The sequence below is a fragment of the Notothenia rossii genome (assembly GCF_949606895.1).
Source record: "Notothenia rossii genome assembly, chromosome: 11".
NCBI lineage: Eukaryota > Metazoa > Chordata > Actinopteri > Perciformes > Nototheniidae > Notothenia > Notothenia rossii.
The window spans coordinates 8,562,993-8,586,301 of record NC_136910.1 but is presented as its reverse complement, the minus strand read 5'-3'; the positions used below and the strand labels follow the sequence as shown (position 1 = coordinate 8,586,301).

The following is a 23,309-nucleotide window of genomic DNA, read 5'->3' as shown; positions in this document are numbered from 1 at the left end:
GGTCGATGGCGATCGACGTATTGGGCACCCCTGTTCTAGATGTTGTGCCCCATTAAATGTAAGACGTTATACATAAAGTAAGGAATAATATTTTCTTCAAAAGACTGTACACAATTACATATGTCATGTATTTTGTTTAAGAATAACACAACATTGAGTGATACAGTAAATAATCCCCTTACTTTGAAGAGGTGATTTCAGAATCTGAAATAAAGGGTTCAGGTTTTCCTAACAGTCATATGAGTGGACTACGATTTACAAAAGCTAAAACTATTACTTTATGAGCAATCTGTACAGGGTCCATGCAGTACATGTCTACAACCTGCAGGTGGCGCTGATGGGTTGGAGACTGGAGGGCCTGTGGAGCTTTAACATGAATGGTGAAATAATAAATATGGGCGAAAATAAAGAGCAGAATAAATCTAACTTTTAGAACATTGAAATGTGGAATTCAGTTATTTAGGTTTATGTGGAAGTGAATGTGCCAACCTGATAAGATTGATTACATACTAATCCTAAAAAAGGAAAATTACTTTTGATTAATTGTGAGCAACTTACATAACTCCGATGTAAAACACATTAATGCTGAAGTGAGATGATTAAGTGTTGACATGCTAGAAATGTATAAATAAGAATATTAGTTTAGAGCTACAATATACTTAAATAAATACAGTATTTATGCTAGAGTTGCACAGTGGAATTATTGCACAAATAAACGTGTATTGTTGAAGTGTTAATAGTATGTTTTTTAAAATCAAACCCATATTGTGCTGCCAGCATCGGTACAGTACATGCAAACACAGTCTAATTTAAACACATGCAAGAAACGAGACAACACAGTTTAATTTTATTCCATTTATTTTTCTAATCTTACTTTCACTGCTTACCTTTAAATTGTTCTCTTTTTTTTACAATGACTGAAATGATATTCCCCCAGTAACAATTAGGATTAGATCATTTGGGGATATTGAAAAATAATATACAGCTGTAACCAATACTGTTATAATTTATACATTTATCTTTGAAAATAGGAATAAATTTAACTTTTACAATTTCTCTTTTCAACAATATTCTCTTTTAATCTTCCCATGTCGCATAATGGCAAGCCATGCACTACTCCAGTAGTGATGTTTGTGCCTTGAGCAGACTTTCTTTGGACACTGGAAGTGAGCGTGAGAGAGAGAGAAAAAGTTCACAAAAAATGACAATTCATATTTACAGTTTAGGCTTTCATCATTATAATTTAACAGACTGAGAGTCACATGGTCAGTGCTTTCCCCAGGGCTCATCGTCAGGTTAGTTTAGAGGCAGAGTTTGAGACACAGAGGCACAGTGTTTAGACTAGCAGGCCAGTTTTCCTTTCCTTTCCTTTCAGAGTGTGTTGATTTATTAGAACAGTTACCGAAAGATTACGGACTCTGATGGATAAAATAATCAGTTAACGTTGAATCTGTCTTTGGTCATTCGGAGTAAATTTGGTGGTTAAAGTGCAGTCACCTTCAGCTCTGCTCAAAAGGGAATGTTTTGACAGCTCTGTGTTTACTTATTCTGTTGCCTCAAACTATCTGTCAGACACTAAAATAAGAAGCAGGGAGAGAACTAAGTGAAGCATCACCTGCTGCGTTCAAGTGTCTTCCCAAAGAAGGAGGAATTAGCATAAATAATGAAGAATTAAATCAGTTGGGGCTATTAGGAGGTCTCTTAATTAGATTTTTCAGTCAAAACAAAAAGGGTCTGAATCAGAGATATACAATACAAATCTGTGTTTCCATGCAGGACCTGACTCCATCTGGGAAGACAACAGTAGAAACTGCAGAACGTCTGAAATCACAACCCTGAGGAGGCCGTGAACGGAAGAGCGCCGCGACCTCGACCAACGACCACTCTGCGTTTTGCACACGACGGCAAACGCTTCCTCTAAATCCAGTCAAATTCTCCCAAAGATTCATTTAATCTCTCCCTTTGTGAATTCAAAAAAAAAAAAAAAAAATGTACAAAGATATATATTCAGCAGAACAGATCACAGAGTGCGAGTTTGTGTCAATTGATGAATAAATATCTGCATGTGATTTCAAAACGAGAAGGAAAAAAAATAAAGAGATACTGTACACGCTACATGCTAGAGAAGAATACAGGCAGCTGTCTCTCAGCATAAGACAAGAAGAAATGTTCTTCCCACTATAAAAATACCTAGAATCTAGAATGAGTGTAGAAAAACTTTACATGTACAAGTCATTTACATCCAAGGCCATTTTTCCATGGAGTGGCAGGTGAAGTAGAGCGGTGAGAGGTGAGAAAATAGGACTTCTTCTTAGCATATTGGTGAAGAATGCCATGCCGTTTGAACAAAACACATCAACCGGCTTCCTTTAAACCAGAAATCCTTCAAGATGTCTGTCCAAAACCAATGGCTGCGTAGTACCGTTAAGCACGGCCTCAGTCCACAATCAGTCCGTACGGATTGGAAAAGGCAGATGATGCTCCGGCAGAGGAAATAAAGAGCATGTTTGTTCCATCTGCCCTCCACCAATGTCCACTTCTTGCCAAGCGTTATTGCTACCAAAGTCTGCCGTGTCTCTCCAGGTCTGAATAACGATATAACTGACCAAAAACCAGCAGAGAAAAGCTCATCTGAACTCCTGACGGCTGAAAAAATACAATATGTAACTGAAATGAAACCTTTTAAGACATGGCTGAGAAATGTAGTATTCTTGAATCGATTTGATGACTTTGAAATGAAATGGGTTTCACTATCATACAGTCTTCAAAACTATCTTCATTTATGATTCGATCCCTTCACAATAGACATTTCTTTTTATATATATATCAACAAAACAATAATGAAATCAAAACAAAACTTAGTGCAAAGTACAACCATTTGATTATTCACATACAACTTGTCGAATGTCAGCATTTTTCAGTCATCAATAACTTTTTCTGACTGACATTAAATCACTTGTGCAGCAAAAAATTAAGGTTGGTTACCTGGATTAACTTGCTCCCCATTACTTTCACTCAGCAAGAGAACACTGGGGTCAGGTGGGCTGAACTAAAAAAAACAAACAAAAAACTACAAATCCCAGAATCACTCGTCAGTTTCCCTTCATGCGTAGTTCAAGTGTTTACGTGTCAGTATTAGCAGGGTATATTTGTCAGTTACAGTAACCATTCACTTAGTGACTTATTGAATATTTGTGCCAGAGGGAGTGATGGGAAATGTAGTTTTTTTTTCAACACTTGAGGTTTCCAGCCCACCTGAGCTCCGGGACCCTGTTTCATCGTAAAACAACAAATTGAAGCAAATCATAAACAACCCAGTTTCTTCATTTGGGACATCGAAGCTTATATTACTACTCGCTAGTGTCACCAAGCTTTTTTCAAAACCTTTAAGCAACACTGCGCAAAATAAATGTCAAACACCTCACACACACACACACAAAGATCCCTCAGGGCCTTTCTGATCCTCGACGCCTAGAAACGTCCCTCACTTGGGTCCGATGGAAAGGACCGTTAGAGGACAGAATTAAGGAAGCACCGCAAGCTTTAAACACAAATCAAAAGAGGAACCGCCGCTCCGATCTCCCGCCCAGCTTCATACGGCTTTCTCTCTTGTGAATAAAAACACAATTCAGCCTGGTTCAGGGGATCGAAGCCTCTTACTTACCACCATCTCAGTAACACTTCACTGACTGAACTGAGGCATGTGATAATGGATACTTGGATCACCTTTCATTTAAGGCCTTTATGTACCTGTCTGATTGAGTTTCAGCTCAATCAGACATTGACACTTTGAAGATTCTCTACTTTTTAACAGTAAGACTCGGGTCCCTCTAGCCAAATACATGGAGGTCACCAGAACCCAAGTGCATTCAGGAGGGCTAACACACACACTCTCACACACACACACACACTCACAAATAAGCACAGACTTAAGGGATATGGAACTGAAAACTGCTTGATTTTCACCGTCAGACTTCTTAGATTCTTCTCTTTAAGGGGGGGGGGGGGGGGGGGATGAGTCGAGTGCGTCCTTGCTTTCCTATCAAAATGGTGTCTGAGTATTTTTACATCCTCCCTTGGTAGCTTTCTTTAAGTCTCCGGTTGTTTTTGACAGCCCGAGGAGTCACTGTGCTGCGGCCGTCTGGCTGCTTGGAGTCTATTTGACCTCGAGGATGGAGGGGTTGCACTCCATGATGGCCACGATGATTTTGTCGATGTAGTCCTGGAGTCTGAAGTTGATCTCTTCCTGTTTGTGGACCGCCTCCATCAACTGCAGGCAGAGAGGCAGAAGTCAGAGGAGAAAAAAGTGAAAACACGGAATAAAACTTGCCCATATCCAGTGGTGGATTGCACGAAGGATATTTACTCAAAAGTAATAAATTACTATTTTGACATAGCCCGATATATTTGATCCATTTAGTGATACTCTATGGACTTACTTCACTACACTTCAGAGGTAAATATTGTAATATTTACTGCACGGCAATGATTTACCCACTTTTACATGTAAAACTAAACATGCTATGCTTCAAAGTATTTAAAATGGTCTCAACTTCACCAGACTAGAAGAATGCAACTCTCTAAAATGCAATATTTGGTGGTAAAAACTGAATATTACTGCTCTATAATACTTTGAAAGGCGACTTTTAGGACCATGAATATTTCAACTTTTGATACTTGAAGCACTTTTTTGATGACAATACTTGTATTATTGTAACTTGTAGTTCAATATTTAAAAATCTGGGCTTTTCTTGTTAATGGAGTTTTTTCAAACCCTATTTTACCTCAGTAATGTATCGGTACTTATTCTCCAACTGCCTATGAATAAAAAGGGGAACCAACAAGGAATATGTTTTGCGTCTTCCTGTGCTCTGAAACCCACCTCTACACGGGACACGTTGTTGATCTCAGCTGCCAGCGAGTCGGAGAAAGACGCCGACATCAAGTTCTTGGCTCCCTGGATGCTGAGGTTGATGATCTGTCCGTTCAGCTCGTCGTTCTGCTCCTTCAGGCTGCGGTTGTCCTGGAGACGATGACACAAACGTAACACATCGTAAAACCAGCATCCTAAATCATTCTTCCATTTCCAAACAAACAGTCTGGTCAAAGTGATAGAAGGAGAACAACATGGATACTCCGGGTTTCTCAGAATGGGCGTGCTACCTGTTTGAGTCGTTTGATCTCCTGCTCCAGCTCGGCCTCTCGGGTGCGGGTCTGGTACTCCTGCAGCCCGGCCCCGGGTGTGCGTCCTCTCTTTGCTTCGGCCTCCAGCTTGTAGAGCTGTAGATGCTCCAGCTGCTTACGTAAGTCCTCAATCAGCTGAGGTACGAACAAATCAAAACACATCAGTTATTAAAGTTGATAGAAATATAACAGAATGAGGCAAAAAACACACTTTATAATTTAGACAGGAACATTTGACACATGAGAGTAAAGCTTTAAACAGTCTAGACTGGCTGCAGACAAGACATTGATGTCTACCACGGAAGTTAGCATCGCCCTCGTTTCCGTGATTCTTTATTAGCATGTATACTTTTTTGAACGTTTATTGTCATTACACACTTTGTAACAAAATGGCTTCTCTGCATTTGACCCATCCTAGTGTTAGGAGCAGTGGGCTACCATTATGAACGGCGCCCGGGGAGCAGTGTAGGGAACGGTGCCTTGCTCAGGGACACCTCGGTAGCACTTAGTCTTGCCGGGACTTGAACTGGTGACCTTCCAGTTGCCAAGCCAAGTCCCTATGGACTTCGCCACCACCGCACACTTTAGCTGGCAAACAAACGTTTATGATACTAAAACATTCCGATAAACAAGACAATCTACACATACTGTATGAACACCATAAAGGCTTTTTGAAGCGTAAATGCTACTGCCAGAAGTATAACGTTAACATTAAGTTATATTCAAAAAAGATATTGAAGTACTATGCATTGATTCATTTACAAGTTGGCAAGTTTGAGTTGCCAGGATGAGCACAACAACATTGTATAGATCGACTTGTAATTAGATTTTCATAATTTGTTTAATGTCTCTGACAACCTGTTCAGTCATTCAGTCACATTGTTAACAACTGACTTCTCTGAGAAAAATAAAAGCTTAAAAATAAAACAAGTGTGACCGACTCACATATTTTGTGTTGCCGTAGAACAGCTAAATATTTTAGGAAGGCGTTAACTCAAGACCTTTTTTCAGGCATCTAACCAAAACCTATTCTTGGAGACAGGGGAGCTATGAACTCATATCAAGGTTTAAGGACACTTCAGAGGGAAATGTTGTACGTTTTACTGCACTGCAATGATTTATGTAAAAATACACATGCTTCAAAGTATTACACATTGTCTCAACTTGACAAGACTAGGAGAATACAACTACTTGAAATGCTGCAGAGCTCTGTTGACCGTTTGTTTTGCACACAGAGAAAGTGCCCCCACCTCCTGCGTGTTCTCCTTCTCTTTCTGGCTCTGGTGGCGCTCGTGGCTCAGCTTGTCGGCCATCTTCCTCCGGGACTCCGTCTCCTCCTGCAGCCGGTCGCACAGCGCCTCTGACTCATCCTGCAGCTTCCTCTTCTCCTGGCAACCGCAAACACAGAAATAAATGTGAGGAGGACGAGCAGCGTTCAGACACATGGTTAATGAAATCAGAAAAAGCAAAACACCCAGGAGATGAGATGTGTTTTCTCTCACCTCCTCTAGTCTCTCGATGTTCGCTCTGAGACAGGGAACGCACGACCTCAGCTCGCTGTTCTCCTCGTCCAGCTGCTGCAGCCTGAGACACACACACACACAATCCTCATTAGAGACCAACAGCACAGCCATGAAACAACAACACATCCTGTTTGATTATTGTAAACAACACTACACCACAGGGACATTTCCTATAGCAGATTAGTGCCAGAGGGTGGCAGTGTAGAGCCTCGGTTCCTCCAAGAAACAACCAGAAAACGTTTGGTGTTAAATCATCAAATATGTGTTTAGTACGCCATTAAACCTCATACAGCAAACGCAACAAAGGCACAACATTAAAACTAGTGAGGGTACTAGTGAGTGTTGAAATGATCACTAAGTATCAAAAACATATAACGTTTTTTTTTACAAAATATCACAGATATTAACAGCTTTCTGTTTTATAGTTTACTTCGAACAGCATTATATGAATTACATAAAATATAATTATCTTCATGATTATTATAAAATTGCGTTTCATATCCCAGGTAGTCTGTGCAGACCTCAAAACAGAATAACAATCAATCTGTAGATTTTTTTTATGCTGGCACCAAACCTTAAATGTCCTTTTCAAAAAAAGATATAATGACTCTTGATGTTAAATGCTATACGCGTTAACCCGTCTTTCCTCCCCCGCTCACCTGGCCTGCAGGTTCTCCAGCTCCACTCCTCTCTCCCTCTCCAGCTTGATCAGCGCCTCCTTGTGGCGCCGGGTCTCCTGCTGAACCTGCTCGTCTGCGTAGACTTCCTGCTCCTTCAGCTGCTCCTCCAAAGCGTTGGCCCGGTGCACGAGGTGGAGGTTCTCCTGCCGCAGCCGAGTGTGCTGCTCCCCCGAAGCCTCCGACTCCTTCTCCAGCTCCGCCACTCGACGCTCCAGGAGCAACACCTGGAATAGGCACATTTTTAAAAAGGTTAGTGACTAACATTGAAATGTATTGTAAAAGCATGTGTTTAAAGGGTGCCTTATTCTGATCATTTTCAGGCTCTGTTGTGATTGGTCAACCGCTAAGAGATGTCCCACCCTTTAGCCTATCACGTACAATGTGTTGGAGCGCTAGCCAATAGAAGTGCAAGTGTTACATAGTGTTGTCACTGTGTTCTGGATGTAAAAAAAGGAGTCCGGGGGGGGGGGGGGAGAAAGTGAACTTTGAGATTTTAGACTTTACAGACCATTTACATGAATAAAAAAACCTAAATAACAAACTACAGGAGAGGAAAGATACGAAAAATATATATAATAATAAGGCCCCTTTAACTGACAGTAGGAAATGCTCCTTGTATCTGGAACAGCGACTGTAACAGGTGAAAGCTGTGGCTGCTCACAGATCAAAATAAGTAACAGGAGGATTGTGAAAAAGCAAACGTTGCAGAAAAATATGATCCGTTAACTTCCTCCACAGCTCACCTTGTCTGTGATGTCGTTATCTGCGAGCTCCAGGATGTCCCGCGTCAGGTCGCTCACAGTGTCCAGAGTCATCGAGCTGTTTTGGAGGAGATGTCTGCACGAGGAACGGAGAAAAACGTAAATCCATAGAGCCAGTTCACATTTCATACACTGCTTTGTTTCTGTGGGCCAAACATAACTATCAATTACAATGATTGTAGAAATATGAACACCCTGCCCACTGGAATTAGAGCCACCAGTTGGCTTACCTTGCTACTTTCTTGCTGGACAGCCTCTTGCCAGCGCTGGACGGGGAAACAGAACAACAGGAAAAAAGGTCAGGAAGAGAAAAAGGATAAAAAGGAAAGAGACGCCATCTCCTGGTATCTAACCCCCCGACCCTCCATTTGCTAACCCCACAGAAAACAAAAAGGCACGATGATGTGGATTTTTACTTAAAAATCACTTGTTTCACAGCAATCCCACACAAACACATGGATTAACAATGTCTATCAAGTGCTGATTAAGGATCAGTTCTGACCGGTCACGGCAGTACAGAAACTTAAACCGGGTTTAATAGATTTTTTTTAAAAGGAAATGCCAAACTTCTGAATCATGCCATTAAGTAGCTGAACCAACAAATAGGATTTCAGTATTAGTACGTTTCTGTAACACAACTACTGGTCAGTAATCCTGGATCAGCTGTTCCGATAAAAACAAGTTATTTGAAAAGCTTTGCTCCACTTCCAGCAGTCATTCTGCAACAACTCAAACGAAGCATGATGACACGATGTGGAGAGAAGAACTGAAACAGATGCCACTCACCTGTAATACCTGGGGTCATTATTTTGTAATCACGCAATACATTTACAAGCTTGTTTTGAGATGAGCAATATGTATTTTATGCATGAGTGACAAACCAAAATAGTAACAATGGACTACCATGATCCAAAAAATAATAATCGGAGCGACTGAAAAATCGATTTTCCATCATTAAAACACTAAAGGTTGAATGTTCACACACACTGCAAATCACACAACAAGAGGGCGCAGATGAAAAAACACTGGAAAGTGCAATCTGTAACATAACACACACCATGTTGTTGCCAGCATGCACACACGATGAGAACATGCATGACACTGCGTTTAAATCATCACCGCAAACACATTCACAGAGCCTGCGTGGGGCGTGAATGACGGGTTACCTAGTCATCTCTAGGAAATTGAGGCGAGTGGAGAGGTCCTCCAGGCGACTTATTTGTTTGTGACACTGGCTACAGAAAAAGTCCAGCGCCTCCTCCCTGAGGAAGCTCTGAAAGCAGTCAGGTAAGGCAGCGGTGGCACTGGAAAGAGGAAACAAGGGGGAGGAAGGGGGGGGAGGAAGTGGTGAGTGAGGTGGGACAGGAACACCTTTGAGGGGGGTGCAGGAGGAGATTGTGAAACCCACAGGAGAATTTAAAGGAGTAAAGTGGGAGGGGCTGTGTTTCTTTGTGAGAGGAGACAAAACGTTATCAGAGGAAGATTGGGTTGCTTTTCTTCAGTTTGCTGTTTTGTTCATTTCCCTCATTGTGACCTTGGCCTGTTTGCAGACAGCCAACAGACTGGTTACAATTAAGCTAACAACTTCAGCTCTCGAGCAAACCAAGGCAACACGCAGCCTATCATTTCATTGCTCCGGATTCTGCGGCCTCTCCTCACATCACCTCCGCCGGCTGATTGTCCATTCAGGCAGAGAGTCAGGCATTCATTATGCAACACGCTGACACAGCTTCCTGTTTATGTAGGCAGAAAAACGTGGCGGGGCAGACTTCTCAAGTGTTTGCCACTTGATGGTCGTACGCGCTGTTGTTCCCTGACAGTGTGAAGGATGACTTTGTTGCTTACAGCCATTTCTGTTGAGCAGAAGTAAAAGCGCTGTGATATGTAGATACATGTGGGGGTGTGGGGGGGGTGTGTGTGTGTGTGTGTGTAGGCAGCGTCGGTACATGCGCCATCAGTGAGCACGATTGGCCCAAAACACAGTGACGCATTCACAGTGAGTGGGTGAAGTTTGTGGGAAGCATGATATTCTTTTTTAGCCTAACCACCAACAACGTGTACGCCATGTGATCTTTCACAGGCAGTATGTGATTCAATTATGACTTTCATTTCAATTTTAACCATAATTTAAGGTAAAAAATATGCAAAAACATAACAAGCAAGTTCAAATATCCATTAAGACTATGTTGTACCTGTAATATTAATTAACTCTGATAATTAACCTTCTAATATATTGTCCTTGTCATCATCTTGCTATACTTACTTTTCTGTATATTCAAATAAATAGTACATTATTTAATAATTGTTATAATACTTAATAGTTATATTTAATAATTACTATAACATATTAGAAAATGTTGTGTATATTTATTTATATTTTTTAAATGTTATACACCTTCTAAACATAGTTTTGTATAACTGTGTTTATGTTTGAACCATTACACAGCAACCTATTTGGCAATATACCAGATTACTACTTATAAGCAAGTAAAGTTTTTTTTTAAAACGCGTATTACCATTTTGTCAAAGAGCCACAAAAACTAGGCTCAGAACATTAAGAGCATCCCGGTGAGGCAGATCACGGAAATATCACCCAAGAGGGAATTACTCATTATCTTGCTTTAGTCTCTGGTGAAAACTGAGGCGGAGGATTGGAAAAAGATGACCAGGGGAAAGTCTACAACAGGGGCTTCAACAAAAAGGACAGGTGCCATAGAGAGGAGTGTGTGTATGTGTGTGTAGAAATGTGGCTGTATGTTGGTGTTTCCCAGACACTGTCCACCAGCCCAGTTTGTTAGATATTCCTCTTGGTGTCTGAACCCAGCCCAACAAAACAGCCACCTCCTGTCCGTCCTACATGTCTTGTTCACCCTGAATTAAACCGTGTAAAACATTTACTCTCAGGATCACACAACAAGGGCCAAAGGAGGCACAGTTTTAGGATTTGGCCCCACATTTTCAACAGTGAGAGCAACACTGATGGAATGAACTTTGTATACACTTGATTTATCTTCGCCCTTCACGAGAAAAGGAGCCTGATAAGCAAGTCTCCAGAAAGCTCTTATCAACATTTGTCCTCTGTGTCTTTGTTAAAAGAGAAACATTTCCTCCAAAGAACATAAATAAGGACATTTAAACCGGAGCTGAGAATGTAACAGCGTCACACCTCGTATCAGGCAGCAGGGATGAGTCAAAGAAAGTCTTAGTTTAATAATTTTCAGGCTGCCAACACTTTAAAATGCAGAGCTCCAGACTGCGACCAAAATCGTTGCATACCCGATCCATTTTTGGTGAGTTAAAAATGTCTCGTAATTATCATTGGGGACCCGGTCCAACTCAGACACACTCGATTCCAACACCGCCTCCAAAATCTCAACATTCAACTTAATGAGTGAACATGGGAGGGCCGTGCTCACTTCGTAGCCACTAGCTCGCAAGACCCAATGAGGGCCTCCGAGAAGAAAACCTTGCTTGCTTTTCCGTTCACAGTGTAAATGGATCACTTGTCCACACGAGCATGTTTTTTCTTTTGTGTGGGTTTTGAGACCAGTTAAAAACATACGGTGAACGTAGAGCTCTACCGAACAATACATTTAGCTGTTAACGTGTTTCAAAAGTAAAGCGGTCTATGGCTGATCAACAAATATAATGTAGAGTTTTTTTTTTCCATACAGCAGTTGTGGGAGCAGTGAAAAGACCTCAATAACATACTGTAGATAAAGTGAACTGAATAAACCAACCTTCACATTTTGAAAAAGTACAACCTAAACTCATTTTAAACAGCTGGACAGTTTAAGCATCGGCGTAAAGGTTTAAGAAACAATCCATTTGCTGTCAATGTTTTTAAAAACATAGCAGCCTATGGCTAATTATTTTTAAAAATGAGAAGAGAGAGTAAAGGACAACCAGACGTACTGACTCCACTGATAAAGAGTTCAGGCAGCGATAGACCGACTCATTGATCTATACCAAACTTCCCCCCCCAAAAAGACCAAATATTTACTTGTGCAGCCAACTGACATAGTCACCTGTGCTACCTGTGCTTAGTCTAATACCTCATATCAGAACGTTTAAAACATGTCCGTAAAGAGGTACTCTGGTTTAGTCGTGTAGGTCATACCTGGGAGAGAGCAGTGAGGAGCCATTGTTCTGTGCGGGTGTCTTCTCGAGAGGGGAGACTCCCTCACCCTCCCTCCCCTCCACGCTGCTCTCCAGTAACTCCGAGGTGTTACTTTCCCCAAAGTCCTCGAAGTGCTCCTCCTCTCCCCCGATGACCGACACCAGCGAGTGGTTGTGCAGCTCCGAGTTCAGGGAGAACCTGAGGGGCCACAGAGGAAAGGATTACCGTGTTAGCGTGTGTGTGATCCGATGTGTACACAACAACGGAACGGTTAAGTTTAGGCCGCGGCCAAAAATAAAGGGAAGTGTGTCAAGCTTAGACGGGATAAAAATGGACGTCTGACTGGATATAGACACATTAGCCATTAGCCAAAACAAACAAGCCCCGTCGTTTGAGTTGAGAAAAACGACATGATGCCATAATATTTGAGCAATAGTACAAGTTGTGTGTGTGTGCTGGACCCAATAGTTGGGAAATAACTAGAGCCTTTAGTAAATCTCAAACAAGTACAATTGCTCCACCCAGAAAGAGCGGCAGTCTGAAGTTCAACGATCACTTCAAAGGTAATCTGTTAATTCACATTAATCCCAAAGTCTGCTTCGGTTGAAACTAAAGATCTCCTGGCTGGTAATGCAAAACCACGAGGGAAGAACTTGAGACGTGAGACGAACATTACATGTGAGTCTGCCTTAAAGGTAGGGTAGGTAAGAATGGAGAAACCAGCTCGAGTGCGCTAGAATTTGAAAGTAGAGAACCGAAAAAAAATCTGCCCCTTCCTTCAGACTTCCTTACAGAGCCCCTTCTCCAACACACACGAACGCGCACATGACCAATGAGGGCACACGATAAGTTTGTGCATAGATGGAAGGCTGACAGGCAGGTAGGCCATCCAGTTACTTTAGCCGGGCCGGCTCAGCTGATTGGACTTGCTTTTTACAGCGCCACGGCTTCCACAGATGAAATACATTTTGTATATATCTATTGTCAAAGCATTTTTATATTCATTGCTATCGGGATGTTGAGAGCATTCCATGGAATATAACAAAAAGTGTTTCTGAAGTGAATTACATACCCCACCTTTAAGACATTTTATTAACATCGCTGATAAAAAACAGGTTTTGACTTTGGCTTTGGCCGGGTATCTAACACAACTGAGGAAAACTCTTCTGGAAGTCTTTGCCTGTTATGGTGAGGTTTAAGTTAATAAAGTCCTTTGTATTTGTTTAACAGGAAAGCTGGAAAGATGGCCTTTCCTGTTGTCTAACAGGATACGTTGGATGTCTTAAGCAAACACAGGACGAGGAAGTCTAAATCAGCAGAAAAGCTTGCCCTTTCATGACACAGCGACAAAGATCCTTTTCATTGTTTACAAGACAAAGTGCTCACTTCAAAGCTAAAACACAACCACCAAAACCTAAAACTGTAGTCTCTTATAAAGACAAATGTCCCTTCTAATTTGCTTTCACCAGACATCCATGAAGTTTAACCTGCAGCAATTTCTTCTGCAAACACTATGCTCCACTAGGAAAAACAGAACCAACTTTGGAGACTTACCCTTCTTCCGGGCTCTTACAACATGGCCCCATATTGAGGTCCCTTGCAAAGGGGGACGGCGAGGAGAGAGAAGGCATCTTTAAAGGCCCTCCGCTGCTCTGGCGTGAAAGCCGTGGAGCAACTGGAGTCAACACCCCCGACAACCAAAGTGGAATTCTGAAGTTTCACAGGCTACACTGATTTAAAACAAAACCACGACTCTCCAGCTGGGAGGGAACAAAAAAAAAAAAAAAAGGGTCTGCTTTTGTAAAACGGCTTAGTCTGTGTTCCTAATGAGCTGCCAATCAGTGCCACATGACTTCATCGTCTGTGCCACCCGAAGGGGGCGGGTACCAGGGAGGGTTGACCGCGAGTGGGCTAATCAGACTTTAGGCTAAGCAACGGCCAACAGACAGTCCGCTGACCTTCTAAGGGCCAAATGTGTGTGGGGGAGGTTAATCCTGTTACAGTCTTAATCCCCCGTCCAGTGCATACAGTATAATCCAACTCTGAATATGGCGAGAGCTAGCATGGCAACAAATCAAGTTTAGGTATTGATCCTTTTGTTGCATTTACTAGCTATTAAAACCACTCACAGTAGCTAATTGTTTGTGACTTGCAAAACCCTGTAAAAAAGGTTTATACATGAAAAAATACCAAGGATGTGAGTCAGCAATGAGTCATCACAATTTGATGTACACAAACAGACTGCCTTAAATGAGAGAATATGAAAAAAGGTCACAGGGTCATACAATGTTCCCGTAAGCAGAGGCGATGGAGAGACTGAGATTATCCAGGGCGACACAAAGAGAAAAAGGCAAAACAACCAAAAAAAAGAGCCAACTCAACACTTCCTGGAATTCAAGGCTCAATCATGGAATAGGAAGTCCAAACACATCCCTGTCAGGGAGAACACTCAGAGCCGTCACCAAGCCGGACAGGCGGGTCACAGAGTCAGCAGATAACGGCCTCAGCGCTGTGCACTTCCTCACTCATGTTGGACCTAACACTACAGCAACAAGGGGTTCCAGATGTATAGACATCATCTACAGTAACTACCTATCGTAGACAAAAGGAGAGAAGGAATCAAGATGATAGAAATCAGGGTTTGATGTGCACCTTAAAATGTATCAATGCTCTTGCTCATCCTACTTTTCTGATGCAAATAATGGATCACAGAAGCACATTTTGTTTCTGTGGTGCTACTCTGTTTAATATGGTCTAATTAAATGGAAAAGACTCCAACAAAAGCCATTATTATTCAGACTATTTATTAATAGACAAAAGCCTCATGACACAGGCAGCAGGCTCATTAGCAAGAGATGTGTATTATTTGTGACTGCTTTGAGTGGACAGTGGTGGTTTTAAGTCAGGCTGTGAGGTGCACATAGCTAATAATAATAGCCAACACTTAACATCATAAGGAAATAATATGAGAAGAATCCAAATCCAACGCCAAAGAATGCGACATACAAAATGTGACAAGAAATCTATTTGAAAATGCTTAGGTTTAGTTGTATTCCCCTCAGTGTCAGTGGAAGTGTCTGCTTAGATTTGAGAGAGAATCTCAGTCCTATTCAGCCTTCACAAAATGATGATCCTCTCAGACACACTGAATGGTGGAAGGCTTTTGCTGTTTTCAAGGACTTTGGCGCTCACACTGTGCTCATTTAGAGTTATCTCTGAATGGGCTGTTCCTGTTCAGACCGACAGAAAACATCAACAGTCAATGTCCCCACTGATTGTGCTGCCTGGGTGAGTGTGGCCTCAGACTTTCCCTGACAATACATTGAGTATCAATACACGAGGAGCTGCACTTAAATGGATGAAACCAAGAAAAAGAAGAGTAGGATAAATATCTCTGTGTTCGACTTTCTACCAAAAGTTTGATCTGTCTGTCTGTCTGTTGGACCAAAGTGACCATATGATCTGTGTGAAAGTTCAACGCAGGGCAACTCCAGAGCCAACCCCTTGCTGGAGATTTGACACATTTACGATAAAGTTCTGCAGCCAGCAGTGACAGCATTATGACGTTGATCTCAAGACAAGGGGATTACAATTGTATCGCAGAAGTCATTCAGGGAAGCAACTCGCCTTCTTAGCGTTTAACACAAAGATGTTGACATATATACGTAGTGTAAATGGCTGAAGATTTTACAGACCTATTTCCACTATCTTCCGGGTCGTGCAGCGTGGCCTCGATGCCGCTGTCCGTCTCCACTTCCTCGTGCATCTCGGGGGGCACCAGGGCCCCCGTGTCCTCATCGGTGAAGGTCTCACACTCGCTGTAAGTGCTCTCGGAGCCCAGGTACGCACTGTCCGTCACCTCATTTTGCTGAAGAACAAAGAATAAACACATTACAGTATGCCTATTAAGCAGTAAACAGACAAAACAACACTGATCTCTATTTCACCATGGCAACAAGCGGGCATTAAAAGACAGTATTTTACAAATAAATTTAAAAAACACAGCAATCCTGCTTTGCTGCAGCAATATTGCAGATAAACAATTAGTGCCGCAATCATCATTACAATTATAAACAAGCCGAGCAATTACTTCTGGTTCTAGCTTTTAAATGTCAGCAGCAATCAGGATGATGTGCAACCCTGTGAAGCGAAAGGCAGATAGCACACCTATGGGTTGATACAGTTTAAAAAATCTATTTTTAATGTTCAGGTCTACTCAGTAGGTAACGATGCCAATTACGCCCAAACGAATCACAGAGCGAGAACACACTTCAGAGACGCTCTGCTGTGATTCAGATGGCTGCTCCAAGCAAAATAAACCTGCTGCATAAACACCTATAAGCAACAAGTTCAAACTAAATGAGTAAGCAACAAATACCAACTGCTACACTGCGGCATGCCAAGAAGAACATCTGAAGCTATTAGCAACAAGAGACACTTTATCAGGTATCAGAGCTGTGAAGCAGCAATAAAGCCGAGAGAGGTGAGTCATGTTAGAAAACATAACGTACCATTATAAATGCAGCGTTGGGAGAAGCAGGGCCCAGAGGGCTATCCACCATGCTCAGAACCATTCTCTCAAAGGAAGAGAAGCCAGCCTGTCATGAGAGCTAATAACTACTAATGCTTCTTCACTCTCAGAGAGAGAGAAGAAAAAAGTGGAAAAAATACTGTAACACCTCGTTGAGCTCCACTGGGTGGTCAGAGGGGAGGAGACAGAGGCAAAGTCCAAAGAGTGGCAGAAGTCAGCTGTAATGCTCAACCAGCCGACTTTCTACGCTTTCAAATGACACACGATCAGCTGAATAATCTCTTCTGGCTCCCGTGAGCTTCCCTTCCTGGCCCGGTGTGACAGATTAAATCATTAAGCCATGTTCTTTAATGTTGCAGAGTGCACAGTTAAAGAGTGTAAGATATCACAACATTCATAACTTCTGGACTGTGTGCCAATTGAAAAACTAACATACAGTACAGTAGGTAGGTTAATAACCTGGATCCCTGTAAACAATTACTGCTGTTTATGTTTCTATTTATGAATCCAAAAGGGAAATGCAGCAGCAGCAGAACATATTTAGTAGCAGTAAAAACGGGGTGGTGGACGGGGCGTTGCTTTCCTCTGATGCCAGGCTCAGGCGGAACAGCCTCACCTTGCCTGTTTTGAAAGCAAACAGGGTGAGAACAGCGCGGCCATTGAGAGAGAGGAACCCTTTTTCTGCCAGAAACTGGAGGGAAAAAACAAGGCCGGGGACACAGGTGTGGCGTCTACTTCAAGCGTAAACACAAACTTCCTCAAAAACTCTGCGCACAGGTTCCAGTAAACAGCAAGGACGCTTCATAAATCACTGCGCTCTACTCATTGTTAGTGTTCATTTTCAGGTCCAATTGTTTTTTGTTTTTTTTATGAAACATAAGGACAAAAATCAGTTCTCAAGAAAATGTAGGAGAGGAAGATCTATTTCTGTTTACAAGGATTATGGATAAAGCAATACGATTAACTGATTATTTAACAACTTCAAGTAATTCAAATCATGTTCATTTCACCCTATCCCTTATAGTTCAAGATACAAATCGAAATGTTCTTAACAACCTTCACTGTGTTCTTGAGCGGTCATTTAATCAAATCAGGCTTTGTGTTAGTGTCAGACAAATGCCTGCTTCTTTCAAAGAATGATCATCTTATGAACTCATAAACTAGATTAAATGCTGGGAACTAGGGCTGCTAAATTAATCATATTTTAATCGCAATTACGATTATGGCTTGCAACGATTACGAAAACGTAATCGAAATAAAATGATTATTTTTTTATTATTACTTATTATTATTTTTTTATTGTTTTTTCAGTTGAACTATACTTAACAGCTTAATAGTTCAGGGTAATCAACTGTTAAAAGCATACTGTTTAAAAAAAAAATTCTCCAATAAATTGATGTTTTCAAAGTAAACGGATAATCGTTTTTAATAATCGTGATATCAATTATTGACCCAAATAAATCGAGATTATGATTTTTGCCATAATGGAGCAGCCCTACTGGGAACCCACTCACACTCCGAATCATGGGCCTGTACTTCTAAACCCTACCAAGAGAGGGAGCTGATAGGGCGCCGTGTTCAGCCATGAAAACAACAGTCCTCGTCCAGCAGTGCTCTCAATGAACACAATAGCAGGAACACTTAAATTCTGCAGAGGCCAGCAACAATGATGGTTAAATATACAAGTTCCAGGGAGAGAGGAATTCCAGATATGTTAACCGCCACTGTAAAAACACCAAGTCTACATACACGCATGCAAAAAAAACTCTGGCACATTCCAGCTAATTCAATATTTGTCAAGGAATACTCAAAAAGCCAGCCAGAAGCTATTCAGTGTCAGCCAAACCAGAGCGGTAATCATAGCCCAGTGGATTTCAGTGGGAAGAGTGAGAGTGCACGGGGAGTTCAGCCTGTGAGCGTCACACTGCGCTGCTGTGTGCAACAACTGGGAGCACAGACTAGACCACATGCGTGGCTACAGAGGGGGGGGGGCTTCCTGTGCGGCGCTCACCTCGTCGTATTCCTCCTGACAGCCCACCGCTCCGTCACCCGGACTGTAGTTGTAGATCTGTGGCTCCGGACCTGTGGATACGAGAGGAAGAAGGAAGGTTTAATGTGCGCAGATCAAATACATTAAGTCAAACAGGAAAGGAGGCTCCACCTAAACAGGACTGGTGCAAACAAAGCAGGCTCCATGAAGAAAGAAGGTGTCCCAGCAGGTTCATGCTAGCGCTAACACACTGAAAATACACAGAGAGACAATTCATATGCAGTCTGCAATGTAATAACCATTGAATACATGATAAGCAATTACATGCAAAGGAGACTGTAAGATCTTTACAGAGAGACACGTAATGATAACAATCCAACTCTATGCCTAATTGGATTTTAATGTACATTTAAAAGTCTGCTAATATCATATATAGAAGTTCTATGATTAGACTTCACCCTGATCAAAATAACCTAATCTGCTACAGTATAGTACTTATATACTGTTAAATATAATGCAATTATCACTGAATGTTTTATATATTAATTCACATTAAAGATTTTAACATTATAATGTATCCTTTAATTTGTAGTTATTTAAAATGAACTGTTCTTACCCACAAAAAGGGAAAGAAAAGTATTGTGGGAATGCATTATAAAAGCCATTAAGTACATGCTGTTGTTTTTCTCTCAGGTGAAGTCATCTCTTGGTGTAAGTAGTAATACATTTGACTGAACTCTTAACAGAATAAATGGTCAAACCTTTGTTTGTCAAACTGATATCCTTGCCTGTAATGTGTTTGCTCAGCACATTTTAGAGTGCATGTCCTAGTTCAGTCAGCAATCTGAGCGTAATGTGACAGTAAACATTATGTAACTTTTAAACTCGCATTTCAAAAAGGCGAGGAATATCATGTAATAAGTGTATGTGGGGAAATAAAGCAATACACAAAGGACAAGAGGCAACCCATATCCAATGCACGTTTGTCAATACAGGCCTCTGTTGGGAGCACCTGCAGACAAACAGTGTAACCTGAGGCGGAGCGGCAAGATGGAGCCACTGCGGCTCCTGTGTCTAGTAAACAGAGCTGTGAGTAGCACCCTGCGGAGAGAAAGGAGCACAAACTGTGTTCAGTAGCCGCCAGCAGACCCCAGGGTTTTGTGCCCCCCTGGTCTCATAAACCCGTTGCTCTTTGAGACTCGTACACATCGCAGGCCATTTAAGTGCAGTGAGTCTGCAAAACGCTAGCTTCTGTTTTAGCAACACAACAGCAGCTTCTTGGCGCGATGTCAAAATATCTGGAATATTTCCAAGACCAACTTTTGTTATTGCAGACATGCCACAGCCACTACAGGGAGCAAGGCATTTCCATGGCCTGCAGGCTTCTCTTTGTTAAAAAGGAACACTAAATAGTTGTGCAGGAAGGAAATTGGTGGAATGAAGGCCTGCAACCAATGATTATTCTCATTGATTATTCTAGCCTTGCCAGAGTATCTACTATATTTTTTCTAGATCCGTAGATAAATAGTTTTGTCTATAAAATGTCAGAAAAATTAAAAGATGTTAATGCAGCTTCTCGGAGTGCAAGGCAGTCTTTAAATGTCCTTTTGTATCAGTCCGAAACTAAATATATTCACGTTAATTTGATATAAAACATAGAAAAAGCAGGAAATCTCAATATTTGAGAAGCTGAAAAGAGCATTTTCTGACATTTTTGATCAACCATTTATCGAAACAGTTGGGGATTATTTATCTGTCTCTCGATTAAAGGTGGGGTAGGTAATTCACTTCAGAAACACTTTTTGTTATATTCCATGGAATGCTCTTAACATCCCGATAGCAAAGAATACATGAAGTGCTTTGACAATAAATACATTAAAATAATGTCATCTGTGGAAACTGTGGCGCTGTAAAAAGCACGACCAATCATCAGAGCCGGCCTGGCTAAAATAACTGGATGGCCTACCTGCCTGTCAGCCTTCCATCTGTGCACAAACTTATCTCGTGCCCTCATTGGTCATGTGCGTGTTCGTGTGTGTTGGAGGAGGGGCTCTGTAAGGAAGTCTGAAGGAAGGGGCAGATTTTTTTTCGGCTGCATACTTTCAAATTCTAGCGCACTCGAGCTGGTTTCTCCAATCTTACCTACCCTACCTTTGAGGGATAAATTGACCCATCTTTGAAGATTTAGCAGAGTGTAATCAAGCTAATATTAAAACTAGACGACTGGTTAGGAACTGGTCACAGAAGAGATGGGGAAGAAACTGTGGTAGGGAACATAACATTGGTCTAAAAAATAAAAAAATAAAAAAAACTTTAACAAGAATAGTGGAATTCTTTCAGCAGTGTGTGAACGACCTGGGAAGTTACAGTTCAGGTTTGATCTTCACACACTAATGGGAAACTGTGAGGAAGTAACTGATGCATTCTCCACATGGCTGATTACACAGAGAAATACTGAAGGGAGGGAGCTAAGAGAGGAGGACAGTGAGTAACGGGAGCATTGTCAATGATCCCCTGTTGTATTCTCACTCATTACATCATGGTTACATGATATGCGAGTTAGCAAAACAAGGCAACACAACAGATTCAGATTCAGGGACACACGACTACAATGAATAAATGGCAGAGGAGTTTATATAATGTGTTTTTAAAAAAGGCATATTATTTCCTATTTCCGCAACAATGTGTTTTTGTAGATGTTTACACCTGTCTGAGTGCTCTGTCTTAACAACAAAGCTTTGTGAGTAGTGACACGGGTGAAACAGAGAGGCCAGAGCAGAGGGAGAGGACAGTGAATTATTTAGCTGAATAGGACTCTCTACCCAACCCCATCTCTCTGCCACTCCCGCTCTGAAACCTCGCCAACGAGCCCATGTGTCCGTGCATCGCATGCTTTCCAGCGCATGACTTATTAATGAAAAGAGTAACCGGAGCTGTGCAACCCAGAAAAGCCTTGGGTAAGAAGGCCACCAATCAATATGCGGGGGTGGATCCAGGTAAACGGGGCACTATCGCTGTTACGTCAACACAACCTGTGCATCGTGTCAACACCACCGGCGTTTGCTGTAAACTAGGGCTGCTCAATTAAATCATATTTTAAAAATCGCGATTACGATTATGGCTTGCAACGATTATGGAAACGACGTAATCGAAAAAAAACGATAATTTTTTTAATAATTTCTTTTTGGGGGGTTTTTCAGTTGAATTATACTTAAAGTTCAGGGTAATCAACTGTTAAAAACATACTTTTCACATTTTTGTTCTCCAATAAATGGATGTTTTCAAAGTCAATGAATAATCGCAATTACAATTATTGACCCAAATAAATCGAGATTATGATTTTTGCCATAATCGAGCAGCCCTACTGTAAACTGCTGGTAGTGATGTCACTTTGGGGTTTCTAAATCCATAACATAACTGTGAAGAAAGGCTAATCAAGTGTTCCCATTTAAGGAGGAAATACAATATCATTACAAGATTAGTTTTAAAGCGTATAAAGTGGAACAGGAGTGCAGCAAAGCGATTTAAGACAGAATAACAGTAGTTTGAGTCCACAGAATTTGGGTCAGTCTTCTGCCTTTCCTTTTGAAATCCCTCCGCTAAGCGATGGATGTGAACATACTGTGTTGACAACATGATTTGAGCGCCATGGGGAATGCGGAGAGATTGAGCCAGACGCTGGAGACTAAATGTAGGTGTAAGTATTTGCTGCCTGGGCAGGTTTTTCGTTTTACAGCAGAATTGGGTTAACGGCAGGTTAGCCAATATAAAGAGGAAAATAAATGTTCTAACACACACCGAGTACTACAAACAGATAGAATTCCAGCATCAGGACGCAGAAGTTCACCATGTAGCAACTAAATTCCTTTTTAATAACGTATTTATGCTGCATTTGTTCTTAAATGTCTTTCGCTTTTAATCTGTAATATAAATAAAATTGCCTTGCCCTTCCACGTTTTTTGATTTGTGATGAATGTGTTAACATATCCAATAAAAGCATTCGTTACACGTGACATTTCTATGTCAGCATATTTTTTTTAGTAGGTAGGTTTTTCAGATCATTCAATGTAGAACACAGAGACTTCCACAGCAGGCCAAAAGGTGCACAACGAGAGAACACAAGATAATACGTTTGAAGGGAAACCATTAAGAGACACGTGACTTGCATGACATGAAAATAAAATCTCATAACTCACCTCCATTGCTGATTGCAGTGATTCCCCGGTGGAAGTCTTCAAAGCTGATCACTCCCAGACCACTGGGATCCAGAAACTTGGTCAGATCCTTCACCTGAAAGAGTAAAGAAACACGACATTTAAAACTTCAATTCCATCATGGCAGCAGCTGCAGAACATCCTTCATCCATAGCTTTATCATATGTTCTTGGATACTTCAAGTTTATGTCATAGATTATGTAAAGGGAAGTTTTCAGCCCATGGGATACAATGATATAACTGCACTGTTAGCACATTGACTTCAATAAAACAGCACATGCAGGAGAAACAGCCAGAACTGGATCT

At 41.4% G+C, this 23,309-nt stretch overlaps 1 protein-coding gene across 2 annotated transcripts in view; it reads right to left on the bottom strand.

Moving 5' to 3' along the window:
* Nucleotides 1-840: 840 nt before the first annotated feature.
* Nucleotides 841-23,309, bottom strand: part of rab11fip3 (RAB11 family interacting protein 3 (class II)) — a 31,977-nt gene continuing 9,508 nt past the window's right edge. The window contains exons 2-14 of one of the 2 annotated variants that reach the window (XM_079657902.1): nucleotides 22,986-23,079; nucleotides 18,811-18,881; nucleotides 15,964-16,136; nucleotides 12,269-12,466; nucleotides 9,315-9,452; nucleotides 8,379-8,414; nucleotides 8,131-8,224; nucleotides 7,367-7,611; nucleotides 6,687-6,768; nucleotides 6,435-6,572; nucleotides 5,164-5,319; nucleotides 4,883-5,023; nucleotides 841-4,270 (exon numbers count right to left, since the gene is read on the bottom strand). In XM_079657902.1, coding sequence (XP_079514028.1) covers nucleotides 4,157-4,270; nucleotides 4,883-5,023; nucleotides 5,164-5,319; nucleotides 6,435-6,572; nucleotides 6,687-6,768; nucleotides 7,367-7,611; nucleotides 8,131-8,224; nucleotides 8,379-8,414; nucleotides 9,315-9,452; nucleotides 12,269-12,466; nucleotides 15,964-16,136; nucleotides 18,811-18,881; nucleotides 22,986-23,079 — 1,680 coding nt within the window. In that variant the 3' untranslated portion in view covers nucleotides 841-4,156. The remainder of the gene's footprint in view (nucleotides 4,271-4,882; nucleotides 5,024-5,163; nucleotides 5,320-6,434; nucleotides 6,573-6,686; nucleotides 6,769-7,366; nucleotides 7,612-8,130; nucleotides 8,225-8,378; nucleotides 8,415-9,314; nucleotides 9,453-12,268; nucleotides 12,467-15,963; nucleotides 16,137-18,810; nucleotides 18,882-22,985; nucleotides 23,080-23,309) is intronic. The other variant, XM_079657903.1, reaches the window with a different exon arrangement.